Source organism: Etheostoma cragini, chromosome 4, assembly GCF_013103735.1.
Source record: "Etheostoma cragini isolate CJK2018 chromosome 4, CSU_Ecrag_1.0, whole genome shotgun sequence".
In the NCBI taxonomy this organism is placed as follows: domain Eukaryota; kingdom Metazoa; phylum Chordata; class Actinopteri; order Perciformes; family Percidae; genus Etheostoma; species Etheostoma cragini.
The window spans coordinates 20,971,851-20,999,550 of record NC_048410.1 but is presented as its reverse complement, the minus strand read 5'-3'; the positions used below and the strand labels follow the sequence as shown (position 1 = coordinate 20,999,550).

Here is a 27,700-nt window from a genome sequence, read left to right as displayed (position 1 = left end):
GGTCTTGTGTTCAATTAGTCTTTAAAATAAAAGTCTACAGCCATGTTAGTGTGCTAACATGCTCCCAATGACAATGCTTACATGCTGATGTTTAGCAGGTGTAATCCTCAGCATGATAATGACGATGAAGGGAAAGAGAGCAAAAAAATGTATTATGGCTTTTAATGGAGCAATGGCTGCTTCTTCTGCACAGAGGTGTTTGGATGCAGAGCTGGAGCCACAGCGGTTGGATCGGGTAGAGGGTGAAGAGCGACTTTTTTCACAGTGCAGAACTTTGAAAAAAGTCGCTCTTAAGTGATAAATAGTAAAGTAAGTACAATTGCTTGACTTCCAATATATCTGTTCAGAAAGTTATGCTTTTCACACTGTTATAACAAAAAAACACGATCAGAGCAAAAATCAGATTTGGACCACTGAGTTGGGAGTGTTAGCATGCTAACATTTACTTACTAGCGCTAAACACAAAGCATGGTTAGTTTTGCAGGTATTTAGCCCTAAACCAAAGTGTTGGAGAAATTAAAAAATTACCTTATGATGGCAGAGATAAAACGTTAAGTGATTTTTTTTTTAATCAAAGTAATTAAAATGTATAATGAGACGGACATGAAAGCCTAAACTTGATCTATTAGCATCCATGAAATAGTTCTGGAGATATGTCAGTCAAATCAGCAAAAGTCAATCTCGTATTGGTGCTAATGGGAAAGTTAGGGGATCAAAACTTAGTTGGTTTCATCCTCTGGGGAACATGAATATCTGCACATAATTTAATGGCAATCCATCCAGTTGTATCCCAAAGCTGCTGTTTTATATCAAGAACCAAAGAGAAAATGTTCTCCTCCCTGGTGTTTGGACTGCAGTCTGATTCAAAACCCAGATAGTGGGTGGGTAAACGTACTGCCGTGTGATAAATAACTGTTATATGGCTCACACATTACACAAGGCATTCCAGTGCAGGTCTGCTGCTGGAAGCACTGCTGAAAACACACAGACAGATATCAGATTGGAGGCAGAGCGTACCATGGGAATAAACAGCCGTCAGCCAACAAAATAGATTCCACAGTTGCTCTGACAATAAATGAGGCGAGGGGAGCAGCAGATAGAGAGACAACAGAGGAGTAAAAATAGCTCCAGATTTCCAGTGTTATGACTGAAGCGAGTGAAGCACCGTGCTCCAAGGAGAGAGATATAATCTTCCATTTGTAAAATCCTGACACCTGCTTTTACAAAATGACTGCAGGCAGTTCAGTAGAATATCATGTATTCACAAAATGTTTTTTTCACATCCAAATAATCTGTAAATTTGAATTAGTGAGGATTGAAAACAAATCCAAAGTGTTTCTTCTATTAATCCATGAAAAGATATTGGAACAAAATGTTCTAAAGGACCTGAAGGCAGATTTTTCAATTGATCAGTTTTTTACTGCAAGCAATGGGATCATTCATGCAACACACAAATATCTGTCACTTTCAACAGTTTCAAGCCGTCTTAACAACTACTAAAAGTGCTTTACACACTACAGGCACCATTTACCCCATCAACCAACATACACTGGTGGCCGAGTCTGACATACAAGGTGCCACCTGGTCGTCAGTTAAACATTCACAACCGATTCGGGGTTCAGGTTCTTGCCCAAGGACACTTCCAGGGATCAAATCACCAACCTTCCGATTGGATGACCTCTACCACCTGAGCCACAGTCGCCCGTTGTTTGGTAACTGTCAATCAAATCTGAGCCAACCGCACACACACAGTCCTGATGGGTTTTTGAATGTTAAACTCTCAATAAATAGCAACTAAGGATGTTTTTTTTCTGAATTGTATCTGGTTTTAAGGTTTTAACATTGTTGCTTATAGTGTTATGTATTATAATTGGCAGTTTCTTTTGACATATATAACAGACATGGAGAAACTTTATCATTCATTTGGAGTCATATTTCTGTCCACCTGGCAACTATAAGTCCAGAGTTCCCTCAACTTTTAGTTCTGTTTTTGGTTTCATTGACTCCTAAGGGATATATTTGGCTCTTATGGTGCATTCACATACTCCTCGGATGGTCCAAATTTCCCGAGTTGGGAAGTCGTTATAAATTTTGGTGTGCTCATGAGCTTTAATGTGTAATGTGGCTACAACATGGACGCCACAATGAAGATGTGTTGTAAGTTATTGCTTAGAGCATTTTAACAACACGTTGATAGCTGTTTCCAGTATTTATTTCCAGTGTTTGTACCAGACTTGGTTGGCTGCACCAAAACATTCCCTAAAATCACTAAAATATTGCTTTACCTGACTTGTTTTCAGAGTTAAAACTAATAAATAACTTTAACAACTAATCTAGGTCAGTCTACATAGACAGCAACTAACAGTCACAACCTAATATCAAATTATAAAAAAAGCTAACCCAAAACAATAAGCTGAAAGACAATATAAAGCTTGAAAGAGCCGATAACTGAAGACTGAAGTTATAATTCTCTGTGTTAAAAAAATATTGATCATAGGCAATTAAAGATGTTAAACTTTTCAAGGAATTGTAAGATTTTAAGGCTATTTGTGATGCAGCTTTAAAATGAGTAAATAAATAAAATACACAAATAAATAATGAAGGCAAAATGATGTAAGTTAACTAGCTCTCTAACATTTAAATAGTGGGGACAGAAAGAGAAAGAAAGAGGGGAAAAGAAAGAGAGGTAGTCCTTCCCAGAGGATACATACTGTTCCTATTAACTCCTGCGAGAATGGTGATGGCAGCTGTTAGCCCCATGAGGTCATCATTCAGGCTTGGATGAAGAATATAGGTCTGCAACCTCCTCAAACCGACACAAAAAGAACTCAGACTGTGACAAAGAAGAACCGATAGCGGACAAGTGGCATTTATCTTTCCAATGATGTGCAGAATCTGTCATTAAATGGGGAACCAGTTAATTCAGGAGCAACCACATGGATCTACCCAGGCCATTGTTAGCGTAAAATGGCTGGGTGGTAATAAAATGACTGAAGAGGAGAGCCACAGGCTGCACCGTTTTTCATAGTCTGTTTGCGGTTTCTTTAGAGCTCCATAAAATAGAGAGACTGTCAAGGCAGAGAGGAGTGTGGGGCCAACCTGTTAGCAATCAGGCCTGGTAGTTTATTGAGTGCATCCATTGAACAACAGAGACAAAAAAAGAATTAGATAAACACAGACCTCATTTAGTTTGTAATGTAAAAAGCAAGTTGCAATCTGGATATTTGGTTGCATTTTCGTTGAGTCTAAACCTAAAATAATGCAGATCTCCTGAAGCAATGTTTATCAGTCATTGCACAAGTCTTGGAGCTCAATTTAAAAACATAGTTTTGCCTTCTTGCCCAGAGTAAGATAGAAGTATACATAAAACTCTTATAAGTACAATTGTGCATTCCAATTGAACTGGGAAGTTGAAATTTCAGAGGTCCTAGTTAGAAATTTGAACTGGAACAACTCCTGAAGTCGGATTTCCAACTCGGAAAGTCACCAACACCAACACCAACCTGACAATCCAGCATGGCTGCCGTGTGCATCAACAGTAGTGAAAACTTCAGCACTTCTGTCTTATTTGTGTCTCTTTAAATCGGTTGAACACACAGTACTGACCATCATCCGTCTGTAGACATGTTGCTACAGTGTGTGTATGCGCAACTGGTCCATTACTAATAATGGCTAGCTGACCCTCAACCCCATTTAACATATGTTTTTTTGACTTGAGACTGGAACATGGTCAACTGGCGTCATTCCCAGTTCCGAGCTCCAACTTCAGAGGTAACTGGAATGCAGCATAAAGCACATAAAAACGTAAATTCAATTACATTTTATTTTATTTTATTTTAATTATAGTATAAAATCATGACAAGAGTTATCTCAAGACAATTTACAGATAGAGTAGGTTTAGACCACACTCACATGACCACATGATTTACAAGGACCCAACATGTCTAGTAATTCCCCCAGGAGCAAGCATTTAGTGGTTAGCTTAACATAAAGACTGGAAACAGACTGTATCTGTTAAGGTAGAAAAATAGGCCTAAAACTAACAAAAATAAAAGCTCACTCATAACATATTTATGTAAATGTATGCCCCCCCAGATAGATGTGAATTTCCCTAAATGTTGAACTATTCCATTAATACACAACACCCTGTGTTATTTGCATCACTTAGTATTTTAACAGGAAACCAAATGAAAGCAACACAAGAATTAAAGGTCATACATGAGCAAAAAGAGCAAAATTCCTTTACTGAACAAGCAGTTGAAATCCTCGGAAGTTACATCCAAAGTTATGTTACTGAAATTTAATGAGGAAACTTTCAAGGGCCACATGTACAAGAGAAAATGCAAAAAATGGCCGAACTGTCCCAAGAGACACAGTATCAAATTGAGTTTCAACTGTGACTTGCTGTAGCATTCTCTAAACTACATAGGAGATCCAACCTCTTTATACAACTTTAGGAAAATTGTTCCTATAGACTGTATAAAAAAAAATTCAAAAAAGGAAAACAGCCTTAAGGAGTTTCCTTTCAGCTAAACCAACCAAGTTTCCAAACCACAAACAGTTTGGTGGTTTAGTCTGACAAATGTTCTGGTAAAAGAAAGACACAGTGTTGCTTTTGGATAGAATACACTGTAGAGGTCCCATCTCCTGCCTTCCCATAAAAATCTTGCATATGCAGTTAATGCACACACACGCACACACACACACACACACACACACTCTCTTATTGTAATGACATCACTGCAGCAGTATGGGTAACTTCCAACCTCTCTCCCTCTTTCACTCATTCAAATTTCAGGCTCTGTTAAGAAAATCCCATTATTTCTATAAGAATATGAGCTGCAGCTGCCCCATAAAAGATAACATCAGACTTAAGTTGGCGGGCTCAGTTGAAACAAATGAGTTTCTATTGAAAACTGTGTCCTCTTGGCTCTGAGACAAATGAACAAAGCCTTGTGTTTTGCCCACAGAGCAGCAGCGCGGGGCAGCAACGGCACATTTCTGATTGATCTCATGCCAATCAAAAAAACGGGCTCCTTTCTGTCATGACCTCATGCTCCTATACTTCACCAACTACTGAACAGATCCCTCTTGTCCAACAGCTCATAATTTTAATTAGTTTTAAATGAACCTGTCATCTATCAGTATAGTACACCAGTGCTGGAATAAGTGTTCACATATTTTATTTAGGTTAAAACATCAATACAATAATGTGCAAATATTCCTATAGATAGCAGACCTGACATAAACAAATCCTACTGAAGTAAAAGTACAGAAATATACAGATATACAAGTACTTATTTATAATTCTTTACTTCCATGCATACAGTAGTATAAATTTGAAATACTCAGGTTAAGTACAAGCATCTCAAATGTGTTTTATTTATTTATATTTTAATAGTTTAGACCAGTAGTTCCCATAGCAGTTGTGCCCCTTCTAAAGGGTCACAAGAACAATCTGAGGGGTCATAAGATGATTAATGAGAGAGGAAAAAGGAAAACAAATTGTATTAATTCTTTGGACTTTTCTCTAATCTTTTCTGGTTGTGAAATACTGGTTCATTTAACCTCTTTGGGCCTCACACCGTAATTTAAATAAAACAATGAAAGGGAAATGAACCAGTCACTTTTTGGAACTGCGAACAATTTAAAGACATCTGAAATGTGACAAGGTGCCCCAAATAGACAGTGATTTATAATGAGGGGTCACCACTAGTTTCATCTTTACCAATATACGTGCATATTGTCGTCTGTTTTTTTCTGTAAACTCTTATTTTGAAAAGTAACTATAGCCGTCAAATAAATGTAGTGGAGTAGGGTAAGGGTTAGGGTTAGGGTTATTTCCCTGGAGTAGAAGTATGAAGTAAAATACTTGTTCTGAGTAAATGTACTCAGTTTCCACTACTGCAGGACACAACAGATCCCTGACAAAATCTTATTTTTCACACATTAAAGCATAACAGATGAACAGTAATGTCCATCATCCAGTATGAGACAACCTCTTTAACATATGTGTTTCCTTTGGGAGTCTTTTGTGACAGAAACATCCCCTAAGAGCTATCTGTCAGATCTAGTGGCTTGTTAAACCAGGTCATGTTTCTGTTGTAAGGTTAAGATCAAACAAACGATTGAGAAGGTTTTGCTGGCGAGATCTACTACAGGATCAATTCTTCCAGCATGCACCCCTTGGTTGCCAGTTGTCCCGCCTCCAACTTTTCTGGCAAGAGACCTTTTCAAACAGTTATGGCCCCAAAGCCCTTACAGAGACCTTTTGTTAACTACAAAATTTGCATGAAATTTGGCTTATTGATGTGCCAAAGGACTTTGCCAGGGTGCAGAGTATTTTCTTTCACCCTTAAATTAAAGGTGCCAAATATGCAAAAAATGATGAAGCAGGAGAGGGAATTAGCCAAAAATCGCATTGGCAAAAGTATTTATTGCAATATTTAACACCAAGAATAGGAGAGCGTTAGGCTGATGCATAATTAAATCGATATGTTTTCTAACGTCGAAGCACAATCAGACATCAAGTTCACTTTACAGCTCTCAGTGAAGACCAGGGTCACTGAAACAGGGCGGGAGCGAGGCAGAGTGGTTAAAGATCTGTCAAAGGCTCTCGACAAAGGCTAAAAACAATCTGTGGCCTATAAAAGACATCTAGTACACGGGTCAGAGATCAATGACTGATGTGGTTTCCTTGTGGTTATTATGAATAATAAGAACCACCTGCTCCGTGTAAAGTCAAGGAAAGTTTAATAAGGACATTAATACCTTACTGTGGGGATTATTGACTGATGTAAGGTCTCTTCTAAGCAGTTTTCTAGTGCATATTTTAGCTTTGATCATTGCATTGTCCTTGCTATGATTGGATAGATGTAAAATGTGTGTTTTGATCTGGGACTACCCTACTGTTTTTGCAGCCCTTTGAACCAGCTTTTTAATAGATTAACATTGTGTTTTCAGCATGTGAGTTCACATCTTTTCCTAATTTTTTGAGAATTGCTTAAAAACTTGTCTTTAAACTGATTATTTGCATATCATGATCTATATCTATTGGGATTTCTGTTCATAAGACAACTAAAAGGGAGTTAAATACGGCCAAGACAAAAACCTCAGTTGCTGCCACTTTGCCCTCTTCTTCAGGTAAGCAGCAGACATCAGGACCTCTACTAATTTTCATCTTTCCACTATTTTGAACACATTCCTCTCTGATTTACCTTGGAAATGGATTATTTCCCTCCAGAATGTAGAAAAGTAAATTAATATTTGTTTCCACCGTTGAGTTCACTTCACAGCTGTGTTTTGCTGTGGCCAAGCAAAACAGCTGTGGAGCTACCGGGCCCAGGTGCACACCGGGGGGGGGGGGGTTCCTGACACAAACTTCACTCTGCTGCCTCCAGCCAGAGGTGCAGACAGAAACACTGTCTGGTTGTTACTGATACAATAACACCTGATCAATCACCTGGATTTTATTTTACTCAACACTTCGACTGCAGGAGTAGAAATCCAAGGGTTAATTCATTTCCTTTAGGCCTACTATATTTTAACATTCTTATCCCACTGCAGATTGGTAGCCTACTGCCAAATCAAAGTGGTAGCAACTAACAAGCCAGATGCTTGGAAATCTTTGAGGAGTCAAGAAATACCTCTAGAACAGCGTTAAGAGTTGTAAAGCAGCCTTAAGTGTTTTTTTAGACATTGCTAATCTGTTAGAGAAATTGATGCTTACCGCTGTGACTCGCATGTAACGCTAACACACAAGAGACACAAACTGTGGCTAGACTGGATAGGGCTTCCACAGGTCATTTAACAAGCGTTTGTGTGCTTGGGCGGCTCACTGGAGCGCACACTGCCAAGTTGGGATCCAGCCTTGGACCCTGAGGATCGTTGAGTCGGCACACACCAAAATGTTTCTCAATAAATCACTTTTTTTACGAGTGATGATTACGTGTCAGAGATTGCATAAGTTTATACAACTTTTCTATCCTCATTCCTCAATCCAGCTCAAGATACCAAGAGTTGGCATTCTGAATATAAATGTTTAGGCAAAATCATTTTGGATTCAGTTAGCCTACATGACTAAAAAAAAAGTTAGTAATTGTAGCATTTTTGAGAGGATTTTGATTTTGAGAGGATTAGGGCCACATAAAAATATATCTGAGTTCAGACTTTTTTTCTCAGAATTCTGACTTTAAACTCAGAACTCAATAAATTTTTTGACGGGGCCCTAAATCTTCTTCCGTACCTTTTTATTAAGGAAAACATTTTACACATTAAAATCAGTTTTTAGTAGGCTACTACTGCAAATGTAAAATTATAAATAAATAAATGTGTATAAAGCCTTTTGTGGCCCCAGAACGGCTACGTTAGCCACCAATAGCATAGCACACCCAAATCTTGTCTGCGGTCGAGTTGTATTGTAGGTAATTTAGGTTTTAATAAGGGAGAAGAATGTGTGAAATAAAAAAGATGATTTGTCTGTTCTCTTAATACATCAATAGCTATGTCTGGCTTTCTCATCCTTGGTTAAAATAAGTTGAACCTTCATTGCATAGGCCTAATGCTATGGAGCTAGAACAGTGACAGTAACATACCTGTGGTATTGAAAATAAAATGTGGCATTGAATCAACAAATATTGGCACTGAAAAATGTTGAACTGACATATAAAACACAAAGTTATAATCTCACAATCCTATGATATTATTTCACATTTACATTTGTTTGCATTATGATAGGTTTTCAATGCCAATCAAAAAAAGATTCTTGATGTCTGTCAGTTTTCTTTTGACGCTGTCAAGATTTTTACGATGTCGCTGGTTTTCAGTTTGAACTTTCTGTCACTGTTTGGCGTAGGGAGGCGGGGCCTGAGGGGAGGGGCACAGAGAGCGTGGTTTATGGGTAATTTACATGTCAGAGACCGCATCTCCACAGGAATCCTCATAGATGTGTTGAAACCGCATATCTGCAATGTCTTCCTCAAGTTTACCTTGAACCTCTAAATCTCAAGTAAGTCTGTAAGTCTGCACATAGAAGAGCCTGGTTTAGTGTTAACTTTTAATGTAGGCCTAAGCTGTGCTGTTTTGGCAGAGGTTAGCACTGTTCTATTAATACATCCATGGTTAGCACACGTCAGCTAACTCGTGGCTAATTGTAGCTAAGTCACCGGCCGGGGATGTCAATCTATCTTCTATAATCTAGTATTTATAATAACAGTAATTCCTGTCCTTTAGGACTCCTAAGGCCAGTGGTGCACAAGGCTTGACTGGCTTGTGTCTTTCATTAGCTCCATCATGGATACATTAAGAGAACGAGCTCCGCTCTCTCTACCTGCCAATAACACTGGCAAGGAACCTTATTGACCCCTCCCCCATAACTACCTGGACCACGCCCTGAAAGTTTCATTCAAATTGAACACCAGGGGGGGGTCTATAATTGCAGTCAAACTGTAGGTGATAAATCACTAATCAGGCTATAAATGATTAAATGTTTGTCTAATCAACACAAAACTTCAAGGAAATGTCTACATAATAACCTCACAAAAACACTGCAAGTCTCATTCAAATTTACCACTAGGGGGGCCCTTTAAATGCACGATGACTGGATGTGGAATGACACAAATCAAGGTTTGAGCTTGAAATCACAGCGTGCGGCTTTATTAGCAATTGTTTTTGTTGTGGTCATCTACTTTTCTCAAATTGCCGTGAGATGAGTTACATAACACACTAAATTGAAAATAAATGTTTTTGAAAAATCTGTTGTAGGCATTTTAAACAAAGAGCACGGTTTGTCCAATCGTTACAAAGCTTGCAGGATATATTGTATAGTGACGTTGGACAACATGTGTGGAATTACTCAATCCAGGTTTGAACCCACAAATCGCTGCTTGTGGCTATATATATATTTTTTTAGACCTGGCTTTTCTCCTTCCATTCTTAAGGACAGCTTTTATTTGTAATGTTAATAAGTTCTGCAATTTCATATATATATATATATATATATATATATATATATATATATATATATATATATATATATATATATATATATACAATATACACACTTGCACCTTGTAGCCTGTGTGCATAACAGGAAATGACTTCACACAGTTAAGTAGGTGCTTTATTCATTTAATTTATTAAGATGCTACATAGTCCAACCAGGTTGGGTTGTTTTTATACACCAGATAGACTACTTGAACTAGGAATATTAATCTTCTCAGATAGACTTATTTATTTATTTATTTATATACATACAAAACAGTATGCCGACTGCTTACATTGATCACGGTGACGGTCACACTCCAGAACAGGTCAGTGTAGTGCATTTTACAACCGGACCTGGATCAATTAGTAGTCACGTGTAATTATTATTGTTTGTTTAGTCCTACTTGGAGTACCACATTGGTGGGGATTACTGCGTCAGAGCAAGACACTGGTAAATTATGAATCACATAACAGTATACTATGGTATATACATCTATATACTTATTTTTATTATTGTAAAAATGTACTCCAACCAAAACTCATTGAACAAGAATAATTTTCTGCAAGTGCTATTTGACCCAGGTCTGTAAAAACCAAGATGGGACGGTAGCTCAGGTCTGCTCTGCCCTCCCTCTAAGCAGCAAGTCATCCTCAACCCAACAATTTTACAGAGATACAGTAGAAACACAAGCTCATGTCTTTTTTAATTTCTTAACCGCCATTAATATCCATTATCTTCCACTCCACTTAACATGAAAAGAATTTTCATTTTTTTCAGTTTAACAAAGGGTAATGCACTTCTGCATCTTATGTGGATACAGTAAGATAACAATTTGAACTGCTCTTTTTCCTTCAAATACTTCAAAATAGAATGACACTCTCCACAGATTTTTTCCTCTAAAGCAAATTTGGAGATGAAACAATTTGAGATTATGTTTTAGTTTATTTTTGACCAAAAAATAACCATCAGTTCTGGAACAGTACAATGTCATCAGGTGGTCCCCTCAAGGATATAAGATAGGCTGTATGTCCCCCCTCCACTCTTGCTTGAGAAAAGAACAACTATTGTATGCAGCAGGAAGATTAAAGGAGAGACAGTCTTATTCTTAGTGCATTCAAAATTAACTTCAATTGCGGTGAGGATATAACATTAATAAGCAACGGATAAATGCTGAAAAAACACAAAAAACTGAACACAGGGCTGCAGTAGAGGGAAAAAAAACACCAACAAAATTTACCAACAGCAGAGAGCTGGAGCAGGCAGCTTGAAACACTCTGACATACATTTGCCTCAAACAAAACAGAACTTAAAATGTATGGCTCAGAAGGGAAAATATGAGAAAAGAAGCGTTGCAAAAGACCAAGGTCCTTATGTGAAGACACTGTATCAGAAACCTTGGTGTTGTTAATGTTGTAAGGGAAACACATATCCAGTTGCCTCTACGTGCAACTCCTGTCCATTTGTGTTTATTCACAATGTGTACATGCTTTGTGTGTGTGTGCTCTATATATATATATATATATATATATATATATATATATATATATATATATATATATATACATACACACACCTCAATCTTGGCCTGAGAATAACTTGCACAAATAGGTCACAAGGCAAGCCTTTCATGTGGATGACATTAACAAAAACGATCTAATCCTACAAATGGGGAGCACATTTCTGGTAGCTGCTATGTTTCTAAATGCTTCAACCTTTAACAACAAAATTACTTTAATTTATAAAATTGCAACAAAACACAAAAGAGAGAAAGAAAAAGAAAATCTGAAAATGTAGTTGTGCAAACCTACAACCAAATTACATATTATAATCACCGTTATAAAAGCAATTAAATTAGATTCAAATATCCAGATGCAACACTCTGTGTGTGAACGCATGCAATCAAACATTCCCCTCTGACAACTGGGAACGTGGTGAGCACTGAGTGACAGGTGATGGGAATAAGGTAAAGTGAAAATAAAAACAACACGAGGAAAGGAAATACCTATGGTATAGTGTTTCATAGACTGATAGAGGTTGTTCTATAATCAAAGACATTCCAATTTTACAAAGCCTCTGATTGCAGGAGTCAGTTTGATAGCCCTCTGTGTGACCCCGACTGTGTGAATTATCTCTCTGGTAAATCCCCTCCTTAAAGGGGGCTTAGCTGGAAGGAACACCTGGATATACTGTACAGTGGGGGGGATTACATATACATAGGCCCTGGCCTCTGTCATTAGGAAATATAAACAATACACTAAAATGACATTCACACAATTGCGAACTGACTCAGTCGCACCAACACGCCGGTGTTAGAAAATTGGTCTGGATCACTAGCATTAAATCATGTTTCCACTGCCCCCCCAACACACACAACCAGCCACAGTATACAGAAAACTTTGGGAAAGAAGGCCAGATTGATTATGTGATGATTACGTAGAGGCAAGACCTGTGACAGTAGGTTTGTTGATAAGATGATGAATTGTTTTTCCTTTTATTTTCTCATACATTACCTTTGAAATTTTTTACATAAATGAGACTGAATCAAAACTAGTACCACCCCCTCCCACCCAGCGGATATGGCATCTCTGATCCAAAATCCAAGATCCTGTGTTTGTTTTCATCCCCCTGAAAGCATGCTGCGGCCGACCGAAATTCGCTGCCATCTACAAGACCAACTTGCCCACGATGACGCCCACCACAAAGAAGAGCACGATGAGGAGCATCGTGCGGGCACTCAACCCCTCATCTTTCTTCATGCCAATGGATGAGTGCTGAGATGACATCACGTTACTCTTCCTCATCCGCAGACCATCATCCTCCTAAAACAAGGGGGTGGGAGTGGGAAGCAATGTAAGTGGGGTAGAAAATATAATTGAGAAATTATGAAAGAAAAAAAGGAAGCATGTGGGAAGAAAAAGAAGGGTGATGGTGGTGGTGGTGGTGGGGGGAGAGTAAAATAAAGAGAGGGAATAAAGAAGTGGCGAAGAGACACAACATGGACAGCTTGTCAATCAGTCAATAATATAAAACAGAATTTATTTACAAGCTCAAAGAAATAGGATCTGCTAAAATCTTCATTTGACCCAATCCCCTGAGGACCGCAGAAGGCGCCAGGCTTTAACACACTTCATTTCCCAGCAGCGGGTGGGGGGGCTCTCTGTTAGTTTAATCTCAGCCGCAGGAGCAGCCAACAGTCATTCTGCCCCTGGCAAGAACTTAAAGGGGAGGAGGTGGTGGTGTTTGACTTTCTCTTAGCTGTGTGTGTGTGTGTGTGTGTGTGTGTGTGTGTGTGTGTGTGTGTGTGTGTGTGTGTGTGTGTGTGTGTGTGTGTGTGGTCATTTCCAACCAAACCTTAACCCAATTTTAAAACCTTACCTCACTGATTGTTGTGATTGATGGCGAACTCATTGATTTGCAAAATTGCCTTACGAGCTTCGAAGCCTGAAGTCTGCCACTGATTATGGATCTGAGCAGTTGCATTTAACGCAAACCTACATTTCTTTTTAGTTACTGTCTCTATTCAAAGAAATACAGCAAAGGGTGGAGGGACACTACAACATCATTTGGAATCACCACTTTGTGTGTACCAAATTTCCACTTAATTTGCTTATCTTGATTGTGAACATCAATCAGTAAAAAAAGAAGAAAAAAAAAGAGGTGATTTTGGATGTTAAGTGATGTCATCTGCTAATTTTGTTGATTAAGATGAAGGGGAGTTTTCTTTGCTCAATCAGTTGAACAAAAACATTCTCTCTGTCTTTGATTTAAGCCTGAAGATAGACCGGTTGTATACTGGTTACGTATACCGTGAGTACCAAGATTCAACGCACAGAATACATTTGACAACAAAAGTCGAGTAATAGATTAGTTAGTCAGCAGGAAATCCATCAGTTAGAATCTAGTAATCATAATTGTTTTTTAACGTAGAAATGCCCCAAAACACAGTATAGTCTTCTAAAGTGTTTTCTTAGACTTCTATGATTGTAAACTAAATATATTAAGGTTTTGGACGGTTAGCTAAATGAGACAACAGATATACAAGAAATATTTTTTACCATTTTCTCATATTTAATGGACCAAATGATTAGGTACTTAATCCAAAAAATAATCACACTGGTTGATAATAACGATGATCAACATTGAGTGACCATTGGATGTGTTGATTCATACAGTTGCTTATATCCAGTATGTGCCGTGGTATGCTAATGACCAAGACATTTATTCAAAGGCGGATGTGAGTGTTGTTTCTGTGGTTACTAATTTCCCTAGCAAAATCAGAATTATTACGCTTTTATAAAATATAATAATCTTCTTAAATATCCCACAAAAAAAAAACAAATTTCCAATGAGTGAAGGGACTGTTTAAACGGTCAACCTCCATGAGACATGGAGCTCAACGTCAGCTCAGCAGGTGATTAATTGATTGATTGATCATATCATAGGTTTTGCAGTTATTAATCCAACCACAAAGTTACAAAGTTGGGGAAAGAGAAAACAAATGGTTTGATAATCACCAGTTCACCAGAATGCATCCATTTGAAGTTCGTATTGATCAGCTGGACTTGAATCATCAAAAGTGTACTACCTCTGCTAACCAATGCCATTCACAAAAGGTGTGCATCTAGACTATAGCAACACTTGTGTTGTTAACCGTCTTGTAAAAATAATAAAAAACTAACTGAGAGTGATCCTAGAGTCATCTCACTCACCCTGATCTGTTTGTTTTCTTCCCGTAGCCTCTGAGCCTCCATCTGCAGCCTCTTACATTCCTCCATGATTTTCTTTACCTCCCCGTCATCAAGGGTGGAGCTCATTGACTTCACAGGCAGCGTGGAGGAGTCTGACTTCAGCAAGCTGGATGACATCATCTTGTTGGACTCCATGTCATGCTGTAAGTGGGTTAACAGGGCGACAAGTTATAATGCAATAAGTTGTCTGTTTGCTGTTACAATGTTTCTATGGTGATTCTGACCGATGACTTTGCTGGCATACGAGAGCATTTATGTTTATATTTGGAGTCATAAAGATTTTCATATATATATATATATATATATATGTGTGTATATATATAAAATAATCCTTATTTGTAGAGCACTTTTCAAAAACAAGTTACAAAGTGCTTTAACAAGTGTAAAGACAATAATACAATATATAGTGTAACAGAGCCTCTTTTCAAGCTGCCTATCTTCAGGTTTGTGGGCAAGTTCACCCTGGGGTGCCTTTTATAAGTGGATCAAGCTGGTTTCTATCATCATTATGTACATCTAATGGACTCTGTGGTGCACAGGGCTTACAGCTATGTGTCTTGTATGGCACAGCTCAAAATGAATTGAAAACAACCACCACGGGTCCTTTTCCTTCTTTGTGTTCACAAAATCAGTAGGCTAGGCTCATCTCCTGACCAGATAATAACCGCTTTCCGACCAGGTAGTTACCGGAACGTAGTTATAGGAATATTCTATTTCTAAACAGTTCTACCAACTACTCTCCCCCAAAACCGTTTTTTCTATTTGCATTTACACTGGCCAAGTGGCCATAGGAACTGCTAGGAGGAGTAAGGGAGTGACACAAGCACAGCAACGTTATTTATAGCGTTAAAATCACAAAAGAAAGCAGGAACTAAATACTAAATCTAATGTATTTTGCCCATGTCATAATTTAAACAAGTCTCCCGAAGAGAAACGGATATCTCTTGCTGCGATGTGTGTGTGTGTGTGTGTGTGTGTGTGTGTGTGTGTGTGTGTGTGTGTGTGTGTGTGTGTGTGTGTGTGTGTGTGTGTGTGTGTGTGTGAGAGACGGCAGACCAGCTTGTGGGATTTAACTTGGAAAAGACCGTTAACCACATGTTCCTGTTGATGTTATGATGGACATGTGTTATTTAACCTACCATCCGCCAATGGCAAAAGAAAAGCCTCTTATTTACGAGATCGGTCTGAGAGAACTCTAGCTTACAGCGGGGTCTCCAAGCATAACTGGCTGATGCATCACTTTATGGAGCTTCTCAACTCCGAGAACCTCAGAGCAAATTGTCAATTTGGCAACAATTTTCGCATCGATGCCTCTATTCAAAATCTAAACAGTTCGTTTCTCGCCTAAAACGTTCTCAGATGTGAATTTAGCGATGAAAAGATGGCGAAAATTGTTTAAATTGTCCCGTTCTTGGTGTGTCTGTACCGGAAACCCGACTCTCGTTGATCTAGGTTACTATGCGGAAAAGGAAACAGCAAAAAGACCTTGCCGTTAAGTAGATGCTGAAAGAGTTAAAGGAACTGCGGTCAGAGGAACTTAAAAATCCCCAAATTGGTCTAGTCTGAACACGATAAAAAAAGGGTTCTAGGAATGTTATGTTTTAGGAACTGAAAATAGCTCCGGTCAGAAAGCGGCTAATGTCCCTACAGCTGTGTGGGGTCTGAGAAGAATCACAACAACTGCATTTGAGGATGAACAAAATGGCTCTCTAAAAGGCTGTTGATGCCTGAGAGTGAGGGGAGAGAGAGGTTGAGGAAAGTAAGAAAAGGTGGAGAAAGGGCTGAAGATTAATGCTTAGCATTTTTGAAACAACATAAACAGGATAAAAAAAAATTGACATTGAGAAAGAGAAAGAGAAAGGAAAGCAAAAGAAGTTAGGACAGTATAAAGAGTGCCAAAGATGAGGAAAGATGAAGAAAAGAGATGGGATAGGATAGAGATAGAGAAGGCAGAAACAGCAGAGCAGTAAAGAGGTGGGGAGCTGGAAAGCAACAATAAACATCATCTCCCCATATATAATGCAGCCCCTCCGCAAGACAAACATTAGCAAGAAAACAAATGTTACACTGAACAGTCAGTAGTAATTTTAGTAATAGTAATTTGTTGCGGTAGTAATAGTAATTTGTTGCGTAGTCGCATTATAGATCATGGCCGACATATCAATTATTACAAAATACATTGTGGCACTGCGACTGAGGTGAAGTGATTTTGAAAAAAATACAAGGAAACTTTGTGACAAATCACTCTCTGGAGTGTCTTTGATAACCGATCTGTATTAACCGATCTGTAGTGACATCTTAAACTGTGTCAGTGGGGTGAAAACAGAAGCGGAGTAACAATGTGTGTTTACCGTTTTTTCGTTCTCCACTGGCATGTCAAAAACACACCTCAGCTTGGAATCCATTAGCTCATCTGGCTTAGCCTCCTTCCACTAGAGAGACACAAATAAAGGATAAAGTGTATAAATACATTATTATTAAATCATAGAAGAAGGACAACTTGCAACTGGCTGCTGATAATGACTGTTTACAGGAGGATAGAAAGCACAGATAACCCTTGATTTAGGGATTTTAATAATAATAATAATAATAATAATAATAATAGGTACTGTCTGGCACCAGTAAATACTATATTACGAATATTATTATAACCAACATGCCTGAGAAAACCCAGGGGAAGACATTTTTAAGTGAACTCCTACTGATCAAATACTGAACTTTTATGGATTCTACCAGCATTCACCAATTAGTTTTTGTAATTTAAGAAAAATTAATAATTAATAATAATGATTTACTGTATGTATGTTGGCCAGTAGTTGCAAAGATGAGTTAGGGACCACACACCCTGCTAGGACTAAACTGTGTTCATTGTGTTTTATATTGCTGTGTGTCAGCACTGAGACACAGCCTTTCATGCAGGGTGGGAGTTGAAGATTGCCAGCCTCTGTACTTACAGTTAGACTCAATGGATGGATTTGCTGAGTTAATCACAGTGTCTGCTGTACGAGTGGCTGTGTTACGTCCGTGTGCAAATCATTTTGTTTTAAAAACATTTGCAAAGCGGCTAAAAACATAGCCTACTGGTGATGAAAAATGATTTTAGGAAGAAGATAGACTTACCACTCCCTCCATGTCGGTCATGTCAGGAGGTGCTAGCACGGACTGGACCATGAACTTGTGTTTGCTCTTCTCATTGGGATCGTAGTCAAAAGGCTGCAGCATAACTGAAATACAAAATGACAGTTGAGGTCACATTTGGTACTACTACCATAAAGTCACTACTGTTTTTCACAGATTAACAGGAAACGTGGAGAGAGTAATGGGGCTGATAATTGACAACAGTTGCACCCTCAGTGTGAACAGTATGTCCCCACATGATTATAATAGTAATTTTGTTTTGTTATGACTCCCTCAGTTTCATCTCTCTCATTTTCAAACATCATCCTCACTTCCCATTCTCAGGAGACTCTGGAGAAAGTGTCAAACAAAGTGTCTTGTTAGTATCATTCAAACTGCGGCAGATAGGCAGCAACATAATATGATTTGTAGGTAAAATCTACGAAATAAGTAACAAACGTGATTAAGTGTATACTTCTCTCTGTCAGCAACTTTCTGTTTCACTCTCTTTCTCAACTATACTTTATGCCCACTCAGATTAAAGAGAAATTAGTGAGTATCAAATACCCTTGGATTTGTCAAACAGTAAGCTAGGTCCTCCACGTCATTAAGGCTCTGGACTTGCCCCTGCTGCTCGGAAAAAGTGGTGTAGATGATTTATTTCTAAGTTTATGTTACCATAGTAACGAAACACTGACGGATATACAAATACCCCAGGGGGTAATCTTTCTAACAGCTTCCAAGCCTGTCTTTTCCTTTCTTACATATCGCTCTAACAAAAAGCAGGTGTTGGCTTTAACCCATCACCACACCAGTCCTCTTAGTCAGTGGTGTGTTATTTGATGTCCTTCCAATGACTGAGAAGGTATTTTAAAGTTGTAACGATGATTTACAATGATCACTTTCTTATGTTAGTATTCAAGTTAAGGGTGGAAGTGCAGAGGGGATGAAAATGGCTATTGATGGGTAATCTTTTGCTCCTTCGACTTTTTAAACAAGGGTGTAATTGAAAGGCATATTTTGACATCAGTGCCAACTATGTCTACAATGCGTGCGTGATTCTTTTGCTTTCATTAGAAACAAATGACCTCCTAATTCAAAGCCAGTGTAGCTAACAGGACGGTTTTCATATATGGCACATGCCAATTCTCCCTAGAGTGGAAAACCTCAGATATGTAGTGCACCATTACAGCAATCAGGGTAGTTCAATATTGCAAACCAGAAACAGATTGCATGAACAGATTGAGAACGTCCTGTTTCAGTCAGATCCAATTTGCATGGCCATCTACCTCAGGTCCAAGGGGACAGTACTAGAGAATAGAGGCAGGAAGGCATGCAAGTTTTTTGAGCAACAGCGAATCACACGAAAAAAGGTCCTGAGTCAAAGCCTGAATTGAAAAAAAACTGATTGAAATCATCTTTGATTGACAGCCTTTGAACACATCTTTACAAAAAGCTACTTCTGCTAATGGCTTGATTCAGTATTGTTGCTTCACACTGGGCAATCATTTATAAAACGCACAGAGGCTAATTGTGTTTAACACGGTCAAGCAGGATGGTAATTGCCTGCCTGCTTGTTGATGATGAATGGAACTATTAGAGTGGTGAGGGAGGTAGGAAAACTTTCCTTTTCTGTCACTAATTAATTGTGTCCTGTGAGACATATTACTCACAACAGAATAACCCCTATTTACCTTGAACCATGGTTGCTGTTCCTTCATAATGGTCACACAATACAGAGTATAATTATTACAGGGTACGCACATCATTCTCTATTGTATGGCTGCAACTTATGATCATTTTTCAATAAAATGCGGTTTTTCAATTAAGCAATGAACTTCTTGGTCTATGAAATGTTAGAAAATAGTTAAAATGAGTATCCAGTAAAAAAAAGAAAACAACAGTAGAAAAATACAAATGTTTTCCATTTGAAATGACATAAAAACTGAGAAAAGCAGCAAAGTATCACATTTAAGAAGCTAGCACAACAAGTTTTGGCACACTCGTTAATCAATTAATTACCAAATTTTTTCAGCTCTTTTCTATAACTTTGGGTGTGAAGAAATGTATGGCTCAATACCATACAGAAGCATGGTGTCAAGATGTAATATGTCGCTAATACAGGAAACACAATGTGACTTACCTTTCCAGTTTCAAAATATTCTATTACTCTGTTTCAATAAAAGCATAACATTTGAGACCTAATTGCACTATCCTGAACTATTTATTGTGAATTCTCAGCAGCAATGCAGACAACATAAAATGTGTTTGACAATATAACAAAAAGAAAAAATTCCCCAAAAAACTTAAGATAAATGTCTCAGTTGAAAGCTATAGTGCATAGTTTCTGTCGCCCCCATGAGGAATTCTAAGTAATGACAACAACACTGTTGTCCACATGATACAAGCCTACCGTGATCGCGCAGCACCCCCCCCCCCCTCCCCCTCCTCGTCGCAGTGGACATGAGGACACGGAGGATTAAAAAACTCTTGATCTAGTCTTAATTAGCTTTGTTGAAACTCATTTGGCAATGGCTGGAATGAAACAAACGTTCAATAATATCACAAACTTACGCACTAAAGCTTTAATGACCAAAACACTGCACACAATGACAAATTCTAAACTAAATACGAGGCAAGTTCACTTTGAACATTATGACAGAATGTGACACAAAACAAGATATGACCCATGATATCATACGGCTCATTGTTCCCCCCCCCCGAACTATGACAGTGACCTTTTCACACCAATTTAGAGGATTACTCGTAAAAAAGGGAGCTCCTTGTCTACTTTGTTCAATATTACTCAACTAAAAAAAAACTGCTCAAAGATCAGCAAACCTAGTGAGACAATATAGCGTGGGAATGAGGGACAGAGTGAAGTCAAACAGCCTCGTTTAGATACAGGCCTGAAGGGAAAACTCACCAGGATGTAAGACCTAACTCTCTTAAAACAAATTCATATTCAGGCTTCTCAGGGTAGTAGGATCTCACAGTTCAGATTGCGCTCTCATGAGTCCATCTAATTCAATATAATACAAAAGGCTATACACTTATATGTATTATATATTTCAGGGCGGGAAATAACTCGGTCAACAGCATTTAATCCACCGCACTTTTGCAGGAATCAGCTACAATTTAGAGGTTAAGTTCTGTTATTTGAATTTAGTTGGTGGGTAAAATAGTAAATGTTGCTTTAAAATATTGGAGTGGAGTGTAGCATATTAGCAGAAATGTTTTATGGATATGGATGTCAATTAAGACAGGAGGATACCTTTCTTGCACTGTCATGACAAAAGATCCACTAGAAATGAGTGCAGTGGCCAGCTTATGAAGCTGGTTCATTAAAAGGAAGCAAAAGAATCAATGTTTTTATTTCTGTCTCTGTTGAAATAATAAGTCCCGAGCATGTTAGACGAACTTCTGACATATTCCCAGAAGAAGCTCAATATTTGTGAACACAAGGATTTTTTAAATGTTCACGCCACATATTTTTCCACTGGATGCTGCTACATAACACCATTCAACCTCAGCAACATTCCTGTGGTCATGGCTACGTTGAACATATACAGTTACAGCTGGGTTTAGCTTCAAAAGCACTGTGTGTATCTTCAGCTGAGCCAGCAAATGACACATCTCAGGGTTTTTAGGTATCCTGTGGCAGACTATTCCCTTTCCCCCCCAATGCAAGTCGTGCCATGTAGCTTTTATTAAAAATTACAGGCAAGAAATACGAGACAAACTGTACTGCAACAAGTTACAGACCCTATGCAATCTACTTTTAGAGAGAGAGAGAGAGAGAGAGAGAAAAATGAAGGCAACCGAGAGAGAAAGGGCTGTGCTATTTTGTCGCCTACCGTCGACTGGCCCCGGTGACACAGTTGGCAGTTGTTGACATCAGATAGGGAAGGTTGTAAAATGAGTCTATGGCTGTAAATGGCAGAGGTGGCACAGTGAGGAAACACTAGCCTGTACCTGTCTCCCTCAGAGTGCATGACTGGGAATGAGGCCAGCCAGCCGGAACATGGGTGAGAGGATTGGGGAATACTGGGTAACGGGAGAGGACTGGTGTGTGTTTAGGTTACAAAAGCAAACCCATTCAGGATACTAGAGACAGAGAGAGTAGAGTTGGCCTTGGTCTCAAAAGCACAGAAGCATCTACATGTTAAAGTAGGCTTTACTTTAATAATAATACATTAAACATAATGTTTATTAGATAATATAGACATATAGGAAGGGGGGGGCATGGGATGACATGCAGCAAAGGGCCGCAGGTAAGCTCCAAACACGGGCCACTGAAAAATACCCAGTCTGATAGTGATAGTAAATAGACAGGAAAGGGGGGGGGGGAAGAGGGGATGACACGCAGCAGGGGCCGTAGGCCAGATTCAAACCCGGGTCGCTGCAATAAATATAACTTTAATGGGCCCTGCTCAGTCCCACTTCCTCAATCCTTACCTGAGACGTTGATTGAGGTGCCCGCATCGATGATTCCACTGTTTGGCCGCACACAGTACCGACGCGGCGCTGTCGTCTTCACCTTGAAACACACATTCCTGTCTGTAGGGTTGGAGAGCTTGAGATTTGTGGTGACCACGTCTGAAAATGGACCTGTAAAGAGAAAAGATCAAGACACTTAAAAACTCGGTTTTGGGTAGTTCAGGGAAAAAAATCTTTAGAATCTCTTTATTATGATTATATAATGTCCTCCAGAAACTGAAATCTTAATTTCAACAGAAGTAAAAAAGTTAAAAGGATCATTGAAGACTGTTGAAGCAAAGTAAAAGTCACATTAAATGGAAAACAACAAATTATACACACATTGATTAAAACTGGCCAGAGGTGTTGGCCACAGACACTAAGAGTTATAATCTCACCCACATTAATTATAAAATACTCTGTATTGTTTGAATGCCAAATGGTTGGAGAAAATGACACGTGTACAAAATAAAAGTGGCATATGACTTCAAACAAGCTTGTGGAAGCTGAACAGTAAGAAAGTGATGCAATCAAAGCAAATATTTTTGTCAACTGATCACAACACATCAAAATGCAAATCCATCATCCGCTGCAGCTGAAAAAGCACCAGTTTGAATTAAAAAAAAAAAAAAAACATGCTCGGGCAGACAGCTCACACAGCTAGTTGGAAAGTAGAGTGGGGCCTTTATTTGATTCAGTAAATGTGTGAAATTGTTATACATGGTACCATTAATATTGAAACCTTTTTTCACAATAGAGAACCAAATATCAGAAAAGGTTTGCCAAATATTTAACACAGACTTTACTCAAACAAATATGCTGTATATATATACACACAGCAAAAATAGGTTAAATCTTAGCATTTTCAAAACAATGGAGATAGCTGAAATACCAGTGGGTAGAGCCAAGTAAAAATATTTGACATGTATGTCAACCCACCTAAATGTTGTCTATCGCAGCCTAACTGGATGTGACTTGAATTATAACAAATTTAATTTAGTGTCCATAATTTGGTCCTTCTGCTGCATATTTTCTTTATTTGACCTGACATTTCAGATAAAAAGGGTTTTACTGCAAATTCAACTATGCAGGCTTTTGATAAGTTTAACTGGGAGTTGTCCTCAGGAAAATAATTCCAATCTGTTTCTCACATTAAAACCCAAAATACAGTGTCTCTGTAACACACCCGGGTGAGAACTGGATTATTGTAAATATGTCAAGAATGCAAACTAAGCCATCAGCTTTTTGTTTTTTGTTTAACATTGCTCTCTAGATTGATATAGACTACTGATGTCTCGTCGGTCCTCTTGATTGACAAAAACAATTCTAGTATCAATTTACCAAAACATTTAAAGTATAAAACAGGCCTCTCCTACACTACCATGCTCAGAATGGCTGAGGCAGTTTGGCTTCAACTAAATACTGCTATCAATTTAGATGCAGGTCACATATTTCTAAAGCTCTCACAAGGCCAGATGCATTAAGTGGAACAGTTTTGTCAATAGTGCAAAAAAACTTACAACAAAGGCCTCAGCTAAATAACAGTGTGCCAAATCTGAAAGGTGATCAAGGGTTAAGTAAATTGTCCAAGCCATCAGCAATAGATTGTCAGTGGGGTTTTTTTTTATAGGGCAAGTCAACTCAACAACTTTTTTCTGGTAATTACTGTACATCATTGTATCAACTACTCGAATTTTACTTGTCAAGTCAATTTGGCTAATGCTATTTTGTCTAATTATTTCCAAACCTAGAGCAGTCTATTTTGACATATTTCCCTTTGGTCTTAATCTCGTTAAAGACGCCTGGGTAAACAGCTCTACTGCCAATTAGGGTCTAATAATTTCTATTGGTAATTATAAAGGCATCATGGTAATGCTGAACCTTGAGTAATGTCTGAGGTTGAAGGAATTATAGAAAGAATAAAGGTAACACATTGGCCAATCATTCTAAACATAAGGCTGGCAGTCTCTGGATTAAAAGAATCAGTTCTTAATGTTTGCAGTAAGTGCTAACAGGTGGGTTCAGATTAGCCTAATAAACAGACTGAAATGACAATTTCTTTTCACTTCATCATTCCGTCTGACATTGTGGTAATGTTAGCCATTTTCTGTTTGTTAGTCTTTAGCTTATGCTTTTCTGGCTTTGACAGAGGAAGAAGGTGTCCCTAATCTTTATTAAAGATCTTATTGGGTTTGGTTATTTAAACAGCCATCAATGAGCACAACATCAAACCTATTTGAACTGTATAAAAATAGAATCAGTTCTGTGCAGCAATTCAGAGGTCCAGAGGCACCAGATAAATTCAGGGGTAGTTATTGCACTCACATTTAATACCCGCCACAAGAGCAAGTGATCTCCACTTTTGGTGTGAAAATTTCTTTTCATTTTAGTGGCAATGACATTAACAGAACTGTAAAATCTGTTAGATATGACATCTCTTGCATGAACACTATTAATAAAAAAATATATAATACCAAAACCTAATCTGGGTATTGCACTGACCTGGAGAAAGCCAAGAGTCCAATGAGTCTTCCTTGATATTATCAACACATTACACATATTGGAGGAGATGCAAATTCCAACAAATCCCATTCTATCTTTGTGACAAAAGTTTCTTTATTGACAAAAATCTATGTTTTAACATAGCAAAATTGATACGAATACCAGTCAATTGTCACTGTGTTTTTCCAATACCTCTAGTTAGAGCATATCTAATTCATAGTCAAGTGAGGGCGATGACTAATGTCTTCCCAAACTTAACAGATACAGTGCTAATAACACACACTTAAGTTCAATTAGGCTAGACTTAGTGAAACTAAGTTTTCATTTTGGAATTTTACAGTATTGTTAAAAACCATATAAAACGAATATTACAAATAAATTATTCTATGTCTATGAAAGTGGTCAAAATGTTTTTGCGGCCAATGTCTTTTGTTAACACTGCTGCATATAAAGATCTGTTAATATCATACACGTGATAGTGACCCGGCAGTATATCAGTAGACATTGGTTAAGTTTGAAGACACTGATGGTCTGGGTTAGGGTCTTATGTTTTATGTGAAAATATTATTAGGAAAAGTTTGACTCATGACTTGTGTTAACAGTGAATCCAATGTTTACCAACTTCTGGTTATCTAAATAACATTTTAACATATGATTTTAAGCCATTTTTAAAACCCAGAACTCAACCAAACCAGGTTTTTATAATCAAGTTTAGTTTTTGAACAAATTAACAAATCATGCCACTGCCGAAGATATTATGGTAAGCAAAACCTTTTGCGGTTGTAAGAGGCAAACTTACTGTGCGAGACAACATGGAGCTGTTTCAGAATTAGCACATACACCAGATTCAAGATAAAGTTTCAGCTCAGCAAACATCCAGAGCAACTGACACTTCCCTTCCTTTTTGAGCAAAGACAGAGAGGAAACTCAGACCCCCACAAGCCTGGCTTGACTTCTAAAGTATTTTAATGAAAGGGACTAAAGCCACGGACTACTGTACACCTGATCTACTACTTACTGAAAGTTTCTCGAGATAGCATCCAACTCACAAAAACCACAAACTGCAGTTTAAAACTATTCAGAGCTAATATATGAAGCTGTCTTCTTTCAAGTTTAGATTTTATAAATAGCAGATAACGTGAGGAGAAGTTTACTTTAAAGATTTGTTAATAAAAACCCCTGACAAAGATGAAAACTGATTAAGAAAAGAAAAAGTCCAGTCCCTAACACTGAATTGTGACCACAGATGGTCTGAGCCTGACAAGCTGCTTTTAACAAATCTTCTCTCTATTTCACAATGCGTGTCTACATATAACTCTATTGTCTAGTATACTGAGAAGGCACATACCTTGTGTATGCTTACTAATGCATTGACACATCTGGTTAGACACTTGACATACGTCTATGTTGCTTGTGTCTGATTGGCTGGCATATGTTCATTTAAATCATATGATGGAACACCGCACAAATACTTTCAGTCTGGTTTCACCACAGTTATAATTCAGTGTGCAAGGTATATTCAACTACAGCTAACCAAGGGAAAAGCCATATTCAATTTTTTCTTATTTTTAACAAATCCCGGGAAAAGACCAAACCCAACAACTAATTACTGCTGAAAATACTCCCAACATTCTTAATATTTATGACCTTTATTTCTGTTCTTGAAGATTTAGATTTTCAGAAATAATGGGCTTAAGGCAGAAAGCCGCAGACAGGGTAGGGAATTAGACAAATGATTGTGAAACGGACTAACACATTGTGGCTTTTGGGTCTTTTTAAGCCATTTGTTGACAATAAGAAAAATGTAGACCAACATAGGGCTGGGCAATAATTCATTAAGCCAATTTATCGTCTTTCAATGGAATACATTTTTTGAAAACATATTGAGATATCGTTTACACAATTGTGTTATCTAAATTGACAACAAGCACATGAACTCAAACTTCTCAGAACATTTTAACTGAAATACCTTAGTGAATAACTATAATATTTGAAAATCCCAATTTTGGTTTTATAGTCAAAATTAACATAACCAAACAGATCAATGTGGTTAAGGCTTTGGTGCGTAACTTTTTGATATTAGTGAACGTCCGTAACATTCAAGCCACTGCCAAATGAGTTGCTACAAAGCTAATTAAGACTATCGGCTCCACACAACTCTCTCTGGATTTCTCAGTATGTGTATGTTCAGAAGATTCTGCCATCCCGTGACTTTCCCACGCAGAAGCTGAAGAGTCAATGGTTTTTAATCCAACGTTTCCTCCTTGGCTACTAGCAAATGCGTGGAAGAGGGGTGGGGGCAGGCACACGATCACGGAAGGCTGTATCATTTGGACATGCTTACAGTGTTGTTGTCCTTACTTAGAATTCCTCATGGGGGTGGCAGAAACAACCTACTATAGCTTTAACATCAACTGGATTACATAACCCTTGATTCCACATACTTGAGGCAATATCGGGATATAATGAGATGAGTTCCTTGGAAGAAGGCGATTGATCAAGAAAGATATATATCATCAAAACAATAAAAAAATGTCTACTGTATATTCTGTATATTTTTCTATATTGTTTCTATTGCAATGTTGAAAAACCAGGGACAGTGTTAACAACATTTGGACGACACTTTACGTTCTGAAACTTGCATGTTATTTTCATTTTGCACTAACATTCTTAATAAAATGAGAAAATACTTAGTACTTTTTATTTGTCAAGTAAGGAAATCACACAGGAGTACCCAAAAATAGGCTTTTCATTTAGACTATTCATTTATTGAATTACCTGAAAGCATGCTATATAGTTTGTGATATGTAATAATAAGGAGATATAAAATGCTGTTTATCGGGATAGTAAATTTCAAGTTCAAGACTAG

The 27,700-nt window shown here is 38.0% G+C and overlaps 1 protein-coding gene across 1 annotated transcript in view; it reads right to left on the bottom strand.

The window, feature by feature from the left end:
* Nucleotides 1–12,340: 12,340 nt before the first annotated feature.
* vapb (VAMP (vesicle-associated membrane protein)-associated protein B and C) overlaps nt 12,341–27,700 on the bottom strand; it is a 17,618-nt gene continuing 2,258 nt past the window's right edge. Inside the window, exons 2-6 of the mRNA XM_034869943.1 lie at nt 22,309–22,461; nt 17,854–17,957; nt 17,085–17,165; nt 14,695–14,874; nt 12,341–12,804 (exon numbers count right to left, since the gene is read on the bottom strand). Of these exons, the coding sequence (XP_034725834.1) occupies nt 12,649–12,804; nt 14,695–14,874; nt 17,085–17,165; nt 17,854–17,957; nt 22,309–22,461 (674 nt within the window). The 3' untranslated portion in view covers nt 12,341–12,648. The remainder of the gene's footprint in view (nt 12,805–14,694; nt 14,875–17,084; nt 17,166–17,853; nt 17,958–22,308; nt 22,462–27,700) is intronic.